The sequence below is a fragment of the Serinus canaria genome, chromosome Z, assembly GCF_022539315.1.
Source record: "Serinus canaria isolate serCan28SL12 chromosome Z, serCan2020, whole genome shotgun sequence".
Classification (NCBI taxonomy): Eukaryota; Metazoa; Chordata; class Aves; order Passeriformes; family Fringillidae; genus Serinus; species Serinus canaria.
The window spans coordinates 68614131-68634834 of NC_066343.1; the positions used below are offsets into that span (position 1 = coordinate 68614131).

Genomic DNA, 20704 nt, shown 5'->3' on the forward strand with positions numbered 1-20704 from the left:
GTAGAAAGTAAAGAGTTACACTTGTTTTAACTGGAAGATAACATCTCCAGATTCAACCAGCTATTACATTTGTGATTCTTTCACTGGCATTGTAAAACCTCATGTTTTCAACCACCCCCAAAGGGCAAGAAAATGATTGTCTGGCTTCTTTTTATAAAATCAACAATGGGAAAGGAAAACTGTCTTATTACTGCAGAGTTGCTGATAAATTCCTGCTGATCTGCCAGCAGAATGTTTACCATTAGTGACCTTCAAGGGCCTAGATTTTGGAGATCTCAGTGAAGAACAGTCTGCAGCTCCTCAGAATAGTTGCATTCAGTCTATGGGACCTGAATCATAACACAGATTTACTAAATCCTGATCTAGTACTGGCTCTGGGGCCTCTGCCCAATGACCCATCTGAGCTCTTGATCCACCCTTGGGTGGAAGACTGGAAAATAAGATTGTGTTTTAATTAGTGAACGAAGAGGAATAGAAATATATTTTGAAGACATGGTTTTGAATATGCCTTTGAACAGAAAACTTAAAGACCTGAGAACAGCATGATATGTTAGTAGTTTGTAGAGGGATCTTAATTTAAATGGATGGGGTGACAATATGAGCCATCCCTAAAAGGACGTGTCTTTTGCATCAAATTCAAAAACACAGTACCACAAATTCTCTCATTAGAATTAAAAAAAAAAAAAAAACAAAAAACAAACTAGCAAAACAATAATCTTTCTGAAACCTATTCAACCATGTCAGAAGATGCACAAAGACCTGGCTAAAGGCTTTATGATTTCTGAAGACCCTTCTAGAGCAGAATTTAAAGGGTCTGTAGAGACCCATCTTTAGGGGAATAATTTAATTTCACCTTTAAATGGTCAGAGCACAATCAAATTTTTAGGTCCTGCTGTCCAAAAGGAAGAAAATCTGTTTCCTGTCAGAGTTCATGGAGCATCTGGACGATGCTCTTAACCACATGAATTAGTTTTTGGTAGTTCTGGGAGGAGCAGGGGTTGCACACTGTGATTTTTATGGGTCCCTTCCAACTTGAGAGATGATTCACAGAGGTGTGTGGTGGCAGAATGAGAGACAGGGGACATAAATTGGAACAGCAAAGGTTCAGACTGATCACAAGGAAAACTCTTCACCTTGAAGGACAGCAAGCATTGGAGCGGGCTGCTAAAATTCAAACAATTGTTCAGCAATTTTCATTGTTTTCAATAACAAGTGTGTCTGCAAGTTTTTATATTTGTTACTGAATAAATGTACATGTAGTACATGTGCAAAGTAAATAACTGTGCATATCTTATATAATATATATCATGTAAATACTTACATATGTGTGATATGACAGAACAACACTGGGGAGAGCAGAGGTGATGCCGAATTTTTTGGGGGATTTTATACAGGTGAAACCAAAAGTTCCATCACTAAGAATGATACACCCTTTTTTGTGGTGATCTGCAAGTTGTTACCCTGATGACAGCTTTTCAATATGTCAATATATACTATTTGAAGATGCTAATCTTATCTGGGGAGTTTTTGATTTAGGGTTACTTACTTCAAAAGGGAAGATATCACATGCAACCATAAATTGAAACAACAATAAGGTTGCAAAATGAAGTACTTGGTTTAGAAATGCAAGAAATTATGTTACCTATAAAATTTTAATTCTGTATTGCTTTGTACATGCATAAAGGCATTGCCTCTAACCACGCATTTCTGTATTTTTCTCTTTCATGGCATCCTTGTTTTAATTACTGTTGAGAATGAATAACATAACAGGGCAAGGAAAATAGCAATGTATCAGACTTGTTATTGTAAGTGTTGGAATTTAGACAGTAAATAAGGCAGGGAAAGGATGGTTTTGTAGTTGTACAAGCAGATGTTGCCTTGGAAAACTGGAATTTGTCCCTATTTCTGCCATGACATCCCAGTTATGCTAAGTTTATCATATATCACAGAATTCCTTTAGTAAGACCTCTAGGCTGCTTTTTACTATTAAATAAAATAGAGCAGGTTCTGAGTGCCAGTGGTACACCACAGCTTGAATCCATGTCATAAACTTTCCTAGCTCTCAAAAGTGGGTGCTCCTGTCCCTTGTCACTGCTGAGTCCTGCCCAAGCAAGGTCCAGATGTGGCTTAATTGTCACGGCCCAAACTGAGATAATGGCACATTAATATTAAAAATATACGTAAAATTGTGTCAGAGTGTTTTTGCAGATGTGTCAAGCCTCTCCAGTTTTCAGTGAAGATGAAGATTTACTGGATTTTCCTCTTCATTTGGTGGATGGACTGAGATTTCACTGGCAGAAAGGCTGCTGCCTATACCTTCATCTGAAGCAGACAAAAACATAGGATGCTCTGCATTATGCTAAATTCTTAGACAAAGCTGAGAAACAGACTGATCAGGCTTGTGGCAACTCAGATTAAGAATCCAAGATCAATAAATAGTTTTGGCTATTTCTCTGCCTCATCATCCCCTTGGTGAAATGAGGACATCAGGAGTGCCAGCAAAATGCCATTACTTAACTCTGTGAACCCCTCAAATGCTCTGCTGGGAAGGGTCTTAGGAAAACAGATGAGGAAATAAAAATAAATTCATATTCACGGCAGAGTTTGAGTATCATATAAAAGGAAGGCTTGGGGCCAAGCATGAAGATGTGAGGATCTACTGAACAGCTGCTCAGTAACTAACCAGGCAACAGACTTTGCGATGGTGAAGAGCAGACCTGTGCAGTGGGTGAGGCAGAATGGGTGGATAAAAGGAAGCTGAAGACAGGTATATGGGGGATGGATGGCTGCATGGACTGCTGGAGATTCATCCTCTCTACAGCTTGAATTTTCCTTCCATCGGAGATCTTGGGACAACAAAAGATAAACCCAGATGCCATGGGTTGACAAAATGCTCTGGTGGGTCTGCAGTCCCACAAGAGTGGGATGTGTTACATCTGTACTCTGCAAATCCATCACTTTGAGTTCAGAAATGGGGCCAGTCCTTCGGAGGGGTCATTATTCTGACTTCTGAATAGAAACTTCTGACTGGAATCAAAGTAGCACTAAAACTCCTCTTCTGGTGTTAACTCTGGTTATTTCTATTATACAGATTGTGACCGTTTCCCTTTTGAAAGTCAATAAAGGAGGAACCACAATAACTCTATGACAATAATGAGTTCCTTCATCTGATTACCCCAGGAGAAGGAGCATTTAAAATGATGGGGTAAGTGTGCATGTGACAGGTACGTACACACATACCCCCAACTTAAAAAAAAATTCTGGGTTGACTTTATCACTTGTGGGGGAGATGGATAGAACAGTGATGGACACATGGACACCCAGATAAATAGAAGATAGATTCTGCTAAAATATTCTTATCTAATAAATTGTTGAGCTACAAAAGAAAGCAGAAGTCCCTGTGTACAATATATAGGTTTTCTGTAATGTAAGTTATTGGGAAAAGACAGAGCTGTCCCTTTAACTGGAGAGCTGCAAACAGCTGTTCCTTATGCATACATGCTTGCTTGGTCTGAAAGTTTTGGTAAGTCAGTGCATAACTGACAGTTAGATTTATCTCCCCAATAAGCAATCAACATTATAATAAAGGAAAAATGCTTTCAGTGCACCTTTGAGAGTGCATCAGAAATTAATCTAAACATCAAATTAATTATAGTTTGTAAATGAATAGTGGCTCACAGCCCTAATACTTCTCCTGTTCCTCCTCCTCCCCCTAAAGCCTCCCCCAACCAACTGCAATGGCTGGAGGTGCTGTACAGCGGGTTTGATGAACTGCTCCTTCTCTTTCTTACTCACACAACTCTTTACTTATCAGCTGGAAGAGTTCCATCCTCACTCTGCAGACCTGAAATCTCAGAGCTTGGCTGCTTTGGAATAGGCTAGCAGATATTAAACTTCTTTGTCTCTTTCCCTTTCTCTCTGAGAGCTCAAAGCATCCCCCTGGGGGTGTCCTCCTCCCCTTGGATTAGTTTCTAGCTGAGCTGGACACACCTTATGAGTCCCTCCTTGGCTCTCTGGCTGTGCCAGGTCCTTCAGAGTGGAGAGGACCACAACAAACCAGTGCTGATATGAACTGAAACATACCAGGGGTCAGACATGCTTAATGTGTCTGGACAATAATTTCTGTTTTGTCTCAGCTGTGGCACTCAAGCAAGTGGATTCTTCCATTGCTTTTTGAGCTGTGTTCTGTAGGCTGTAGCCATATGGGAATGACAAACAGAGCCCTGAAACAAAATGCATTGTCACCAGATCATGTGAAATAAAGGACAGAGGAGAATTCTAAGGGCTACAGGGAGAAAGGATCAGTTAGAGACTTCCTTAGGAAATTTGAAATAGGTTAATACTAAAAGAAAAAAATAAATCAATCATAGTACTGATAACAGCAACAAACAGAACTACACACTTCAAGTCCTTCCTAATAATGTTCCCTCCTAATCTATTTGGTGGGAATTTCCTGTTTACCAAAAGAAGACTGAGAAAAGAAACCCCAAAAACCTTTTGTCTGATGAATAACTCCATGAATCCTAAAGACCTGTGTAAAGGAGTCAGTGTACTTTACAAGAAGGGGAGCCCAAACCTAACAGCTAGGTTGAACTGTGATCACCCATATGGGCTATGAACATGCAACAAGAATTTCTTTCCTTTACAGCACCTTACTTCTGCCCCTGCTAATTTCCTGGATGAACCCCTGGAGAGTTGTTGCTTTTCTTTCTTTTTTTTTTTTTTTATTATTATTAAATGAGAAACTGCCTTATTTGGCAGTGCATATTGGAGGCACATTGTCAGCAGGTGCTGAACAATATTTTCCTAATGTACCTCAGGGTCCCTTGTTCCACTCCTATGTCTTGTGGAATGCTGCCAATGCACTTTAGACCAAATGTGCAATGCCCCTTGTCCCACGGCCCTGCACAACTTTGCCAGTGTCCTATTCTCTTGACACATCTTCCTTCTTTCTATTTCTGCTTCCAGATTGAAACTCTGTAGATCATCACGACCTGCCTGCTGCCTTGCATCTCCCACTCCACCTTTTTTGCCACCACACTGCAGCATTTAACTGCCACAGCATGTTTTTAATAACAGGATACAAGCTCTGCCCATCCCTCAGCCTTTCTCCCGAGCTTCACCCCCTCCTGTGTTCAGTTCTCATTCCTCACTGCTTTTCTCACTTTTAATCTCTCTTCTTTGTCTCCCCAGTTTCTTTTCATAAGCTAGGACGAGTTTAGTAGGGAATAGAATTATTTAACAGCAAACTCAATTAACTATTATGACTCTCATCAAGTGATGTTATTTTCTCTATTTTGGCATCTTCATAAAAGACTGGATGCTTTTCCAAATGAGGTGGCCCATTAGCAACTTTGAAATGCACTCCCTGCAGGAATCTGGAATGAAACAATCAATGTTCATGTTGTACTAGGAGTCAAACAAAATATTTCCTTTAGGATATATAAACCTATGGTCCTAAGAAGCCTTTGCAGTTTGTAACCTGGAATGCTCCTTCTTTTGTTTAATGTGGGACATTTCAAAAAGGGCTGGGGCATTTTGCCAATGTGAACGTGCATCTGGGATGTGCAGAAAAGGAGAAAAGCATATGTCACTTGTGTTTGCTTACACCTGTGGTGTCAGAGGATGTCAAGCTGAGTGGAGGGAAACCACAGCATCGCTCTGGGAATAAGACAGGTTGTTCACAGCCTTCCAGAGTCACTGTCCCATGGGGAGAAACTGAAGCTGCTGCAGCAATGGGTGTGAAGAACAGGCACATGCCAAGGAGACATGTAGGGGACAAAGCAGGGACATGGAGCAGAGCTGGCCTGACAGTGTCTGCTGCTCAATGGTGTGCAAAAAGTTGGAAGATCCAGGTGCTTATTGCTCTCAGAAAGAGGTGACTGGAGCAAACCAAGTGTTCCAGTAAAGCAATTCCTCCAGCTTTAATTTATCTACAGCCTATTTGACACTTTGGGATAACCATTTGACCTCCGCTTCTCCATCCATATTCTCTTTTTTCTAATTTCTGACATTTCTTCCTAATTATTTCTGCCCAAACCTGTCTTGCTCGCTCTCTTCTCTGTTAAAACATTTTTCTAGAATATGTCTGTTTCTGTATTTCACTAACTTAATGTCTTCAAGTTCTTTCTTTAGATGTGTTTTATGAGACAGCAGTGAGTGTTGCTGGGCTGTGTTGCAGCGTCACCCTATGACAGAGGCAGAGTTAGCCATGTGTGGGCAGGGTGAAAAGTTGCCCTTCTCACATTGCCTACTTGCCTGAGCAGCCTTAACAGCGTTGTTTTACTGGAGCTCTCTTTTAGCCTTGTACACAAACTGTTCACATTTAAACTATCTACATAACTGAGAGGGGAATTATCACCAGAACCACTGAGACCAGGACAAAGATGTAATCCACGTCCTCTGACATTCAGCACACCTACACACAGAATAACTGGCACACGTGTAGTGGGAACGTGAGAGACCCAGTGTGAATGCTGCCTTGTGCAGACACAGACTCTGGGATCCTGCAGATGTTGACATTCAGGCTGCAGCACACTTTACCTCCATGCAAGTCTTCCTAGACCAGCCCCCTCTGAGAATGGGAGTCACTGTCTTCAAGGAGTGTCCAACTAAATGTAATTTTTCTCTGAGTGAGACGAGTCCTGCTGTGGCCCTGCCACTCCACTGGGAATTGACAGCACGGCCCAGCTGGAGAAACATGCTGGCTGCAAGAGGAGTGTGTGGGCAGAGGCTACAGGGTCAGCTGGGCATTGAGTGAAGAACCAGTGAGAGAGGAGAGAAAAGGGCAGAATGGTGAAGAGCTGTGAAGGTGAAATCACTAAGTCTGAATACAAGAATGGGGACAGGACAGTGCCTGAGGAGAAACCCAAGGGGATGCAGATATGGTCAGTGATGGAGGCTTAGGTCATGGGATAGACAAGGTGTTGGTGAATAGCAAGGACAAGGATGATCTGCATTTAGCCATGTTACAGCTGCATCAAGACAGGGACAGGAGAAAAAATAAAGCCAGAGGTTTGAAAAACTGCAAGAGAAAATGAAGGATTTGGGTCTAGCCTGGATGTGCGCAGCAGAAGAAAAGTCATAGGCAAAGAAGCCTCCCAGACTGAATGACTTTTTTCAGTGAGAAGTCAGGGGTATTTCTTAGGTAGCCTTACACGGTAGAGCAGGCAGTCCCGCTGGGGAAAACAACAGACATACTCTGAGCACTTTCACATTTTAAATGTGGTATTGGTGTTTACTGAAGCTGGCATTCCTCACTGCTCCTTGTCAGCCAGGAGGCACGGGCCTCTAAATTGAGAATGTCAAAGGTTTGCTGACCGCGCTACGGTTTCTTTAGCATGAGCAGGTGTGAGGGGTTCTCTGCAGGCTCATGGACTCCAGAAACCAGGAGAAAGATTTGTTTCTGACCTCATTTTCTTCCTAACATTCCTGAAGCTGCCCCAACGCTATCCTGCCAGTAGTGGCCAAAAGAGATAAATTTGTGTTCAAAATGCAGGCAAGAATTCAGATGCAAATAATAAGGGGAAAAAAAATCATAGAATGGCTTGGGTTGGAAGGCACCTTTGAGTTCATCAAGTTCCAGCTACCCTTCCCTGTGCAGGGACACCTTCCACCAGGCCAGGTTGGTCCCAGCTTCTCCCAACATAGCCTTGAACATTTCCAAGGATGGTATCCACAGCTTCTCTGCCAGCCTGTCCCAGTGCCTCACCATGCTCACAGTCAAGAATTTGTTCTTAATCACTTAGCTATATCTCCCCTCTTTCATTTTAAACCATTCCCCCTTGTCCTATCTGTACACAGTTTTGTAAAAAGTCCATCTCAGCTCTCTTGCAGCCACTTTAAATTCTGGAAGGTGCCATCAGGTTTCCTGGGACCTTCTCCTTCTCCTGGCCCATCTTTACAGCAATGGTGACCCAACCCCCTGATCCTTGTGGACCTCCACAATTCTGTTTTGACATGCTGCTCTACTGACTTGTTCAGTTTGTGCCAGCTGTTTACAGGTTGTTCAACAGTGAGACAAAGGCATCAAATCAAGATTTTTCTGTTCCTGTGGAAAAAAACATGGTGACATTTTCTCCATAGAATTTTTAAAGTTTGTCTAAAGCAGGACTTCTTGACAATTTCTCGACAACCTGGGGCTAAACTCTGTTACAGCAATTTATTTGGGATCTGCTTAGCAGATATATTTTAAAAGGTCATATAATAGTGGAATATCTTTCTGGGGCCAGACAGAATTGTCCCCCCAGGCTAGCAGTTGGAGAGCTCTAGCCGCACTAAAAAAAAGTGAAATAGAATTCAAATGCTGTGTTCTTACATGTTGAGTTTTGGGAAATGTTTTAGCAGCAAAGAAGGAATTTTCTTACTTTCAAAGTTAATATAATCTCTTATTTTCCTTTAGGAAAAAGTAATTATTTTTTAAATTTAAATTTATTTTCTCAACAAAAATGCCAGCTTCAGTAGACTTAGCAAAACTATTGAAAGGCCTGATTTCCTCTAATACCTTTTACATTTTTACATTGCTTTAAATCTGAAGGTCAGGAGGGTGGGAAGCTTTGAAAAACAGTGTAACCTACCTGTGATAGTTAGCTACCTGTGCTTCTGTTATTTCTATCTTTCTGGAGTTGGTGGATGTGGAAGCATAGTCAACATATTTGTCTGAGACCAGCAGTCACAGCAGACACTCAGCTCTATGGAAAACTAGGAGAAATCCAGAGACTTGACACCTGGGATCCCAAACTGACTGGACCTGGGTATTTGTGTCTCAGAAGCAGACATAAGGTGACCAAGATTCACCAGCAATCTTTAATTCCTTCTTTGGCTTGTCTGTGTTCTTGAGTCAACACTTCCAAAGGAACACCTCCCTATTTCAGCCTTCAATTTCCCACAGATAATTTTGGAGTTCACTTCACCCAGCAAGCTGATGTTTCTCCAAGTAAAACTCAAGAAAAGTTTGTGCTAAGACCGCTCAGCTCCTGCTTAACTCAGCCTGGACCTCACAGCACCTCGGAAGAAGCCCAGAATCCCTGCCCACGAATGGGGTGTGTGTCCTGTCCTTGTGGGGCCTTGTAGCCATGAGCCTTTGAACTGAGAGGGGGTAAGGCTCACAGCACTCCAGAAGGCTGCCATTTACTACTTTGTGTTGAGAACCAGGCCCATCTGTCTAAGCACAGATGACAATTCCGCTGACAAAGGTCCATTTCTAATCTGTGGGTCTCCTTTGAGCATCAGTTTCAGTGTCACTTAGAGCTGTGCTGGTCTGCTCAACTTGTTGTGAGATTTATATATATATATATGTATAATTTGTATATTAAAAGCAATTTGTATATAAAGACCAGGTGGGCTCTGGATTCACTGGGGCTAATTCATAGTTTTGAGCTCTAATTTGAATTTGCCAACTGCCTCTGCATGCCAGACTCTTTGTCCTTCATTCCTCTAGTGCTGGAGAGTGCAGCATCCCAGACACTCCTGGTGACTGGGAGGGCTGTGTCCCTCTCATCAGGGGTCAGGGTTCCTTCAAACAAAAGGGAGAATAGCCTGTTCAGACCCTCTGTGGATGGGCAGGAGAAACTGTGCCTAGAGAAAGGGATGAGGTAAGAGATTTGGGAGGTGAGCTGTTCAGGAGGGGAAAGGGGAAGGTAGCATGGAAAGAAAGCATAGTATGCAAATTGAAAGTGGTTTTAAAATCAAAAGAAAACTCCAATGAGTCTTAACTCTGGAAGTTTGCCTGAGAGACAGAATCCATATTAGCTGCAAGTAACAGGGAAAAAAAAGCAATAGTTTGTTCTGTTGCACTTCCCAGGGAGGGTATGCAAGAGGTGCAGGATGGCAGAGAATCAAAAATTACAGATCCCAGTGGTGGGCACATGGCTTTGAGAGATCCCCTGTCTACCAGGTGTGATGGGATCAAACGTGGCAGGGTTCCCATGCTGCCACACTGCCAAAAGGGACCCTTAAAAAAGCCCCAACTTTGCAAAAGGTGGTATCCCAGTGAGAGCCCATGCATACGTCGCTCTGTGGCTGCTGGCTGGCTGAGCCCTCCCACTGTGGGTGCAGCTCAGGGTGTCCCTGCCTGGGGCTCACAGGCAGCTCCAGGCTGTGCTCCTTCTCTGCTCCAGCTGGAGCCAGAAGTGAGGCCAGAGCAGTGGGAGCCAGGTGCAGCTTTCAAACCCAGTCTCTTAGCACAGCCTGTCAGCTGAGGCTTGAGGTTACCTTGGCCCATCTCTATCTGCTAGGGTTCTGCCTCAGGTCCAGTAGGTGAGAACATGCCTGAATGTGATCTACCAAGCAGACATCATCCCCCAGAACACCAGGCTCTCAGCAGATGCTTGGCCCTTACCCCCTTGCAGTCTAATACATCACAGCTGCAGGAAAGCTGACCCTCCACCTCTGTCTTCTCTTCAACCCCAGGGCCTGTTTGTCCTTTGCCTTAGGCACAGAAATTCCCCTTCTGCAACATGATCCCTCTGCTAATCTCATAATTTCACCTATGCCCATCCCCATCCGTTTTGCTCCTGCCGCTTTAGTAATTTCTGCACCCTCCCCACCTCCTTTTACAAGTGGGGTGTTTTCTGACCCCACCAGTGTCTGCAGCATCTTGCTGCTGGTGAGATGCCAAACCTTGACCTCTAAGCAGCACACACAACTCTGAGCATGAGACAATCAGGAGAGAAAGAAGGAAGGGGGAAAGTATTGACAGGAGTAAACTGAGAGAAATCATAAAGCTTAAGCAGAAAGAAAGCAGTTTGAAAGGTAAAGTATTCAGAGAAAGCCCTTTCCTGGATGAATCTAATTGTTTTGTTATCTTTACCCACCAAAGCATTTACTTTGGTTTGTCGCCCGATCCACAAACACTTTCGAGGAGATGACATTACCGAAAGGCAGGAACATCTGCATCAGCTCAGCATCCCCAAACTCCTGGGGCAGATGGTAGATAAACAGGTTACAGCCCTCTGGTCCTATCAAGAGAAAAAGAAGAGCCATGAATGAAGAGAAATAGGATACAAGAAAGCACACGGTGGAGATTTACTTTGGCATCTTCTCTCTCTGACTGGTGAGTGGTCACGCTAGGAAGCAGCCTGTAGACTCTCAGAGGAATGGACAAAGTAGAAGACCAGGAACTCAAAAAGTCACCTAGAGGCTATGGTAACTTCAATAGCTTTCCCAGGACACCAGGATAAAATCTAGAGAGAGAGAGGAATGTGCCAGCACATGTGGTCATGGAAAGAACAGAACGGAGGAGAAAGAACACAGAGAATGAAAGAATATGGTTCATAGATTTTATTTGTTCCTCATAATCTTATTTATTCTGCAGAGTTTTGGATGACCCACACTATCCCATGCCTCTTCCCAGTGTCTGCATGCAGAAGTTTCATTATCCTTCTTGAATCTGTGTGATGACAATAACATCACACAAATGATAATAATGAGCAGAAGGTTATGCACAAACCCACAGGCTCATCTTGTTCTGTAGAATTTTACATTCATCCCCCCAGCTCAAATCATCCTGAAGACTCCCACAGATCTGGATAGTTAGGCTATGTCCTCCATTCTAGAGCATTCTGCAGGAGAGATTTTAGGTGGATTTAAATTACTAGACAAGATCAACTGGCTTTTTTGCCTCAATCCTGTAACATATACTCTTACCAATTTCAGAGGGTGCTCTGGAAAACATCCAGAGAGTTGTCTTTATCTGGAATATGAAATTAAAGTAGAGACCCTCAAAAAATATTCTGTTGAAATTGTATTTTGGGGCAGAAGAGGGCAAACCTGCCTCTTTTCAAATAGCCTGTAATATAAATTTTCAGCCTGACTTTTATTTTTTATGCATGCTGTCCTTGAGCAACACTCAAAAAGGTGTGTCCAAGTGGTTTTGTTAAAGAAAATTAAACATTCAAAACCTTTGCAGTGTTCAATAGCAGAAAACTGTATCGTTTGATGAGACATCATCATTTCATCATTTTATTTCTAAAGGTACTTCCAGCTGCTGCCCAGCTCTGCGCTGACCTCGACAGGTAACTCCAGCTCTGCTTGACTCAGAGGGATAGAGATGAAGGGGATACATTGTGTGCCCTTTGCCAAAAGGGTTAGAGGTCAGAGAGAAGGAGGGTTTCCTCCTTCCCCCTTGTCCATGAGCCTACAACCCTGTGACCTGACTCAGTCAACTTTCCCCTTTTTACGTCTGGGGCACAGAGTGGGGAAGGAAAGGGTTTTTTAATACTCTCGTTTTCTTCATCAGGGCATAATTACAGTGTCATAACACAGCAAATTACAACTTTGCCTTTCCTGTTAGGGAGAGGAGTTCGTCTAGATGCTCCCACCTTTTATTACCCATTACTCATCCCCCCGGCTGGCAAGAGAAGTACGGCGAAGTCAGGATTCTGGCAGATGCCCATTTAAAGCTCATTAAAATTCCTGGGCCTCAGCATGATTGAAGTCACAGGCTCTCCACATTTCCTTTTGGATTAATGGAAAATGAAGCCCTAATGAATATTTGCTAAGCACAATTTTCCCCACTAATTTGCTAAAAGGACTGTCATGAAGGAACAGCTGATCCTTTGCATCTTGTGCATTTCCTAAAGGTCATGAGGATGGTAACAGGGTTTCTTCCAAATGGGGGGGATAGCGGTATAGTGGGATAATTAACTAATTAGGCACCCGGTCATCTGCTTAGCCAAATTACTTTTGAACCTCAGTGGCCCATAATCAGGCTCCCCTATTTCATGCCAAGCTTTTCCAGCTTCCCCCCACCTCCCGTCTGCCTCTTCTTTAGTCTTCTCACTGGGCAACTATCATCTTTCCAATCCTTGCTGCCATCCATTTCTGCACAATACAGAGTTATTGGCATAATAAGCTAGATATGAAACAGTCTGAAAGTGTTAAACAAACACTAACCCCCTTAGGTGTCTGTTAAAATTGAGAAAATTCTGCCCAGGAGCAGACCACAGTCCAGAATAACAGGGAAAAAATTCATTCCTTCATCTGAACGTGCCCCAGAGCACTTCTGCTGTGGGATTTGAGATCCACATTATAATAAAATGGGTAAAATCTTGGCTTTGCTGCAGTCGGTGGCAAAATTCCCACTGACATCACCAGAGCCAGCAGTTTGCACTGTAAAACTGGCCAATTCTTTCAAAAATACCAGCTGCATTTCCTGCGGTCTTGGATGTGCTGTGCATGAGTAGGGATTCTGCCTGTGTGAGCTGAGAAACACCTACCAAGGCATAAGGCAGACCAGGAGGCACACAACTTTAACTACACCACCTTTAGCATGGGCTCAAGGAGAGAACAACCCTTAGTTCACCTTGAAATCAACTTTTCCTCACATGACTCAGAGTCCAAAAGGAAGAGAGGGAGGGTATGAAAAAGCAGGGACCATTCTCAAAGACCAGCTTGGCTCCTCTAAATGTGCCTGGGAAGCCTGTGCTGTGGCTTCCCCTACTGACCCAGGCATTCCAGGGGTACTCACTTTGTTTCCAGCTACAGAGGAGTTTTTCCCAACTTCCAATGCTGAAAACTTCACTTGCTTCTCAGGGGAAAAAAAACCCCAACCAAGCCAAAAATGGGTGGTTTGATTTTGTTTTGTCACCCTCACTTATGAAATTACTGCCTTTAGAATTTAACAAGCGATTTTTTTGTTAAATCTGTCTGTAAGCTGCCTGTCACAGCCAGAGCCCTTGGTAAAGAACTCACCAAACAAGATCTGTCTTCCTCAGCCTTCCTAGCTTTTTTTGGATATGTTTTTGCCTGATTCAAGTTAATTTGGGCACTCCATAGAAGGCTGTGTGTTTGTGTGTATGGCTGTCTTGTTGTACACTTAGGTATATTTTTAAGAAATCAAAGACAAGATCATAAGGAAGAAATTCTTTACTATGAAGGTGGTGAGGTTCTGGAGCAGGTTGCCCAGAGAAGTTATGGATACCCCATTACTGATTGTGTTCAAGGCCAGGGAGGATGGAGCTCTGAACAGCCTCATCTAGTGGAAGGTGTCCCTGCCCATGGCAGGCAGTTGGAACTAGAGGGTCCTAAATGTCCCTTCCTACACAAACAATTTTATGATCCCATTTGTTCATCTCAGAATACTTTAAAGGTCTTAGTCAGTTCTCAGTGCACAAATGCAATGAGTTCTGAGGGGCTTGCCCAGGATGCTGGAACAACAGAAAAACCACAGCTGACATGGAAAAATCTTAATAAAGAGTCCAACTCTCTTTTTGGAGAAAAGTTCTTGTTTTGGTCAGAGGTAATGGATTATTGGAGATCACTATACTTGGCAATTCAGGGCTGAACACAAGAATAAAATTATTTATGACAGGCTTTACTTTTGTTTTCAAAGGGGCTGTAGAGTAGCTTGAAATCTAACCCCCATGACACATCATCAGAAAAAATGAAGTTTCATTTCAACACTGATGGCTGCCCTGGCTCTTGGTTTTATGATATGTATACATTTTATGACATATATACATTTCTGTTCATTTATAAACAAGAAGAACAGTTAGCCTTGATTTGGACAACAAAGCAAGAAAAGCTTTAAGGACTGTTTGGATGGATGTTCTGTAGATTACAGGCAAACTGTGCTGGATAATGGAAAAACCTGTGACTGAGGGCACTGAGCCACATGGTGGGTTTGGCTTGGCTGGACTGAGCTGAGCCATTGCTCTGCCCATGCTCCTCACCCTTGAGCTCATTGCTGGGGTCTCTCTCTCTAGCTGGTCAGAGTGACCCCGAGAAAAGTTCAAAAGTCTCTTTTCCCAGCCCGGTGCTTGAAGAAGGAGTCAGAGCTCTTCATTTTTTCGGTCTCAAGGTTGTTTATTGCATCTTATCTATAAAATTCTTTCTCCCTGTCCAGCCGAGATCAGGACAGTCAGAGGCACTCCGCCCACCCCCAGGGCGGTGTTATCTTTATATACTAAAAACTATGTGTACAATATTTACAATCATTCTCCAATACCTATCATCTACACTAGACAGTGAGTTTCTACTCTAGACCAATCTAAAAATGCCAACATCACCAGACAAGATGGAGGTAGAGAAGAAGAAGAAAGGCTAGACACACCCAAATCCCTCCATCTTGTCACCAGAAACCCCTATACCAAAAATCCTAAAACCTACATTTACACTCTGTGAGTACTTTATTTTTATATTATCTAAACTGCCGTGGCTTTTATCTCTTCATGTAAAGGTGTTAAGTTGTTCCATGGTTCGTACTCGAACCCACTGGTGTTCTGGGCTGTGCGCCAGGGTCTCTGAGCCCCCTGGCAAGGGTCCCAGGAAACTCTAGACTCCCAGAGGTATGTCCTGAGTTCTGACAGTCAGTTTTTTAGCACAGGGACAGCTGCAGACCCAGGGATCTGCCTCTCCCTGCCTGCCCACCTCCTTCAACATAAGTGAACTCCACATACCTGTTCTGACATCAGCTACCCATCATTGCATCCCAGAGCTGGGAGACAGTGTCATGAGGAAAGGCTGTGATGAGGCTTGTTTTCCAACAGTAATTAAAGTGGCTAACCCATGAGGTTGTATGAAGTCAGGTTGCAGCACTTTGTTTAGCTGTGCACCTGAGCTCTACAGCAAACACTCAGAGGATGGAATTTCCTTGCCTCTTCTGCTTGCCCTGAATGTTTGAACACAGCACAGATAAGACTTGCAAACTTGCAGCAAGGAGTTGCACATCCTAGTTTCAGAAACTACATTGAGATGAGTAATATAGACTTAAAACTACCTCCAAGTTTTGTGTGGTGGACATGGCCTGAATCAAGATAGTTTTGGATCAGTTCCACCCTACACACCCTGTCAGCTGCTGGCAGCCTCAGTGCTCATGTGGCAGTAATGACTCATCCCTACAGGAATGTTGCAGCAGCAAAATGTCCTGGGCTTGTTATCCAACTGGGATCCAGGAGTGGAGAGCTGAGATTGTCATTAACAATGTGATCACTGGTGTTATTGTGGTGGTAGCGCTGGTTCACTAACGAATCAATGTTTGTGCACATCCTTGCAAACCTAAAATACTCTTCTCAACACTGAGCATTATTGTTATTATTGAATTCCCTCTCGCTGTGTTTTCCTGTTAAAGGTTAGAGATGCTTAAAGGTCTTGACCCTCTGCTGAAGGGGAGTGCTGTGCTTTACAGAACAGTCCTCTAGCAAGAAGCAGAGAAAGACACAGCCTCTCAGCACTGCAGGAAAATGAGGAACACTGGGAATGGCAACCTGCACTGGACTGGTGGTTCATCTCACGCGGCTGTCCCCCAGCCATCCTCATTCTCAATGCCAGCTGCTCATAGGAAGGAGCAGAGTTATGAGACAACTTGTCCACTGGGTGACACTCACTCCTAACCCACAGAGACACACCATGCCTTGTGAACACGGGGGTCCACAGGCAGAGGGTCTTCAAAGCGTGCACCAGAGCTTCCCCCTGCTTCTGGTGGTTCCTGGCACAGCACTTTGCTGAGCAATGATCTGCTCTCCATTTTGTCCTGTGCTTAATCTAGCCCCAGTAAGTAACAAAAAGCAAAGTCCTTCAGCATGGGGGAAACATCTCTGTAATGATACGATAGGTCTGTGCATCTGTTCTCACAGCAGGGACATGTACTAGAGCTAATCAGGAGCTGGAAGTTGTGTTCCCCAGGAAATTCTGACATAGGAAAAAATTAATTCCAAATTAGATGGAAATGACGACATTTCTAATTTTCTTACAAAATGAGATTTCTCCCCCAGAGTAGTTTTAGATCATCAGAATGTTTTAGTCTGATGGTGTAATCTAGATTCATTTCATTTTGACTCTTATACTGTATTAAAATATTAAATGTAATTACATACATATAATAACACATATAATATAGAATATGTCTGAATTAGTGATCTAATAGGGGATAAAATTTAAAATGTAACTATTTAAAATGACAGCTGGTATGCTGGAGCACCTGACTTTAATGTCTCACTCAGGGAAGCACACCCCTCTTTCTTGACAAAAAGGAGCAGTTCTCCTTGGAGGACAGCTGGAATGGAACCACCCAAGTGGGTTGCCTCTGAGGATTCCACTGCTCCCCACTGACTGTAAAGGAAATATTACATGGCACAGTTTTCTCCCAAGGCATTTACATGCAAAAATGGTAGATTCACCTCTCCTTACTCTTCATGTCTTCCGTGAAGCCATCCAGTCCTGTGGAGTAGATTACCCAGGCAACTCTCATGGTCATTGCAAAGAAATAGGAACTTTAGCTACAAGGTTTTTTTCTCATCCTGATGTAGGGATTGTGCTCTACAAGGTCTGACTGATGTTTCCAGATTATCAGTGGAGGCTGAAAGGCTGAAAAGACTAGATCAGCTACTCTAAACAGCAAGTCCTTGTTCTCCAAACAGCAGGTGTCTGAAATGATGTTACTGCCTTTTAATGAAGGGCCCCTTGTGCTTTGTGTCCCGTAAATCTCTTTATTCCAATACAACTGCATTTTTATCTGCATTCTTGTCGCTTGTCTCGAACAGAGGCCCTCACTGGATGTTAATGGCTATGTTGGTAGCTGGTCCTTCCACGTCCCATGCACACCAGCATGCTTTCCTCCCAGGGCACTGAAGAGATCTCACCCTCATGGACAGTCCACCACAGTACCGCTGGTGACAGTGACACCATGCCACAAATGGAAATGGAGAACAACTCAGTGGACCAGGCATTCAAAGAAATTGGGTGTTTACTGGATGCTCTAGGTGCATGAAGAGGGGAACCAATGAGATGGGGATGTCTCGCTGGGGTCACAGAGGAGGACATCATTTCTGCTTACCTTCTCTCTGTTGCTGTGGGATCATGGGAGGTGGCTGTGGGAACGCTTGGCTAATCTGGCCATAAGCAGCAGGATAAGCAGCTAAAGGGGAGAGAAAGGGGAAAAAAGAAAGGACAGATTTCAGTGCTGGGAAGCAAGGAGCTTTCACTCCAAACCACCACACCAAGCCAGACATGGGCTTTGCCCCTGTGTTTTGGCTCCATGAAGGGCCACCTTGAGCAGCCTGAGGTGTGGTGTAAGAGCCATGGTTATGCTCCAGGAGGTGCCACAGGGCCCGAAGCACCCTCCCTCCCTGCCTCCCTCCAGCTCCACCAGCAGTGGCACCCAGGGCAGCCATGCAGTGTAAACGGGGGCTCTGCTGAGACCACTCCCAGCAGAGATGTCCAACCATTCCACGAGGTGACAGGAACACGTTCACTCACGAGCTCAGGGCAGAGCTGCCCACACTGACGGCTGCGTGCAGAGCACGTGCACACCTTTCCCCCACCTCACCTCTGGCACCCTGATTAACTCCCATGCTCATAAAAACAGCTCACATGAGTGTTTTCCCCTTCATGTGCCCACAGGCTGTATAGGCACAGTTGCACATACACTCTCAGATACACATTTTCTTTCATGCCCGTAGAGACTTCCTCTCTCTCACGCAAACACAGTGGAAACAGTGAGCAGCAATTAAACAATTTTCCCCATCTCAGCTCCCCCACCAAGCAAACAAGGGGAGCCATTCACTACCACAGATGGTAGATGATGTGCCTTGCTGCTAAAAATACAGAGTATGGGTCGCCTGCAAGACCAGAGAGAAGAGGATAGGGGCCATGTGTGTGCAGAGGGGTTAATTAACAGCTCAAAGGGTTGAGTTGCTTCCCATCTATCAAACCTCACAAGCAATAAATGACAATAACTAAAACACCGGCAAATGAAGCCCTACATGAAGAATTAAATTAAGTTTCCAGATACAGAGCTGACACGAGATAATAGCCATTCCTCAGCAGGAATCCATGATTGCTCCAGTTACCACAGGAAATAATGACTTTGGGGTGGCAGCTTCCTCGCAACGCTGGCCATGGACACCTCGTGAGGGGAGGCTGAACACGGCGGGGTCGTGGTCTGCACCAGGTCACTTTGGCTGGTGTCAGTCCATCAACTGCAAAGGAGCTGCTCAGCACACAGGGCAGCTCGAGTGGAGGCTGAGCCACGGGGAGCTGTGCTGAAATCTGCTGGGAAGCAGGAGGATGTCTGGGTAGCTCTTAAGCAAGGCTCAGACTAAGTGGGGCATGGCCAGTAGACACACCCCAATAAAATGATTGTGTGCAGGCATCTCGCTCCCAGCCAGGCACAAGCAGCAGGGGCTCTGCAGGGTCTGGCTGCCCATCTTCCCTCTTTGCTGCAGCACTCAGGAGACCTGGTTAGGAAGTGGCCTCCAAAGCAGTGGCCTGATTTTGCCCTTGTGCACTGTGCTAAGGCACACCAGACTCAGTTCTACTGATGAAACTTCCCTGGGCTGCAGGTCAGTGGGAGCCTTTCCATGGGAAATGTAGGAGGTTGCCTCCTTTGGGAGAGAACACCCTGGATGTCTTGATGTTTGTGCAAAGTGAATCAAGGAGTCTGTGGCCCCTAGCTTGTCCTTGTATCAGTAAAACCTCCGTTCCCTCAGCCCCCTGAGGTGTGTTCAGAGGGTAATGTCTTTAGAGAAGAGAAAGGTTTATTGGGAGAAAGTGTTAATACTAACGACCTGCGTACTGCTGCACTCCAGCGTAGGCTTGCTGCAAGGGGTCTGCTGCAGTGGGGCTCTGTGCTGTGGAGACACAAGAGAGACAAGGAATTAAGGGGTTAAAACATGATAGGCACTCTCCCCCTCATCTTTTATCATCAATATGTGTTATGAAACAGACAGACCCAGGGGCTGAGGGTTGAAGAGGAGCAGCTCACTTGCGCTATGGACAGGAATGCAGAGAACCCCCCCAGGATGGCTAAGAGGGTTCTGTCCCCCAGCCATCCCCCTTTGAGATGTTGGAGCAGAGGACAAATAAACCTCTCTCCTCATTTCCCAAGCTTAAATTATGGATCTGCACTGATCATGCAGATTTTTGGCACTAATCAACCCCAAAGAACCCTCATCTTAAGCCAGGACTAACACTGTGCTAGATGCTGTGCAAACTCAGATCTCAGTGACAGCTACAGTCACATGAAACTTTCAATCAGAGCAGAAAACAACAGGGGCATAGCAGGAGGAAGGAGAAGAGAACAAAGCAATGGCTCCTGTCATCCCCACATCCCTTCGAAGGACTGTGTTGCTGCCAGGCAGCCCCCAGTGAGAGAGAAGAAGCTGCATGGAGGGGAGGGGGACACCACTTGTCTGCTCCAGGGAGGATGCTGTGAATCTCTGCATAAGGCATGCAGTCTCTTGCTGGCTTCAAAGTGTATTTTCTCTCTTTACAAGTGTGCATTCCTCCCCACTAAAACTGTTTATTTTTGTGAAACTTTGAAGTCTTGCTCAAATACAACCAAAGCTAGTTAAGAATTTTTTTTTCTTTTTCTCCTTTGGTTGATAGGGAGAAAAAAGAGAGAGAAACGTGTTGGATAAGCTCTTTCTTTATCTGCATCAATAAAAAATTTAAAGCAAAGCTTGGCTAAACCTCCAGTCCAAATGTCACCTTGGCCCTAATATTTCACTTCTTCTAATGAGTTTAATTTTTATTTATTGGGACTGCACAGTTCTACATTTATGCAGTCCCTCCAACCTATTCCTTGTAGGATGATCCCTTAGGGAACTGCCACTTTCCCACATCCATCCCACCTTTTTTCCTTCTTACCCGCACAGAGGTGTGGCTGGAGGCAAGGCTTGGAGGATGCAAAGGTGGGGGCCTCTTGGAAGGAAATCTGGTGCCATACACCTATCCAAGGAAAGACACTGACTGTATGGCAAAGTGT

General features: G+C 44.3%; 1 protein-coding gene across 32 annotated transcripts in view; it reads right to left on the minus strand.

The window, feature by feature from the left end:
* CELF4 (CUGBP Elav-like family member 4) overlaps positions 1-20704 on the minus strand; it is a 668420-nt gene that overhangs the window by 10603 nt on the left and 637113 nt on the right. For 8 of the 32 annotated variants that reach the window (XM_050986794.1, XM_050986779.1, XM_030236704.2 and 5 more), the window contains 3 exons: positions 19503-19568; positions 17774-17854; positions 10875-10958 (listed from right to left, as the gene is read on the minus strand). In XM_050986794.1, the coding sequence (XP_050842751.1) occupies positions 10875-10958; positions 17774-17854; positions 19503-19568 (231 nt within the window). Of the gene's footprint in view, positions 1-10814; positions 10959-17773; positions 17855-18669; positions 18675-19502; positions 19569-20704 lie in introns of all 32 variants that reach the window. The other 24 variants (XM_050986792.1, XM_050986789.1, XM_050986791.1 and 21 more) reach the window with 7 other exon arrangements.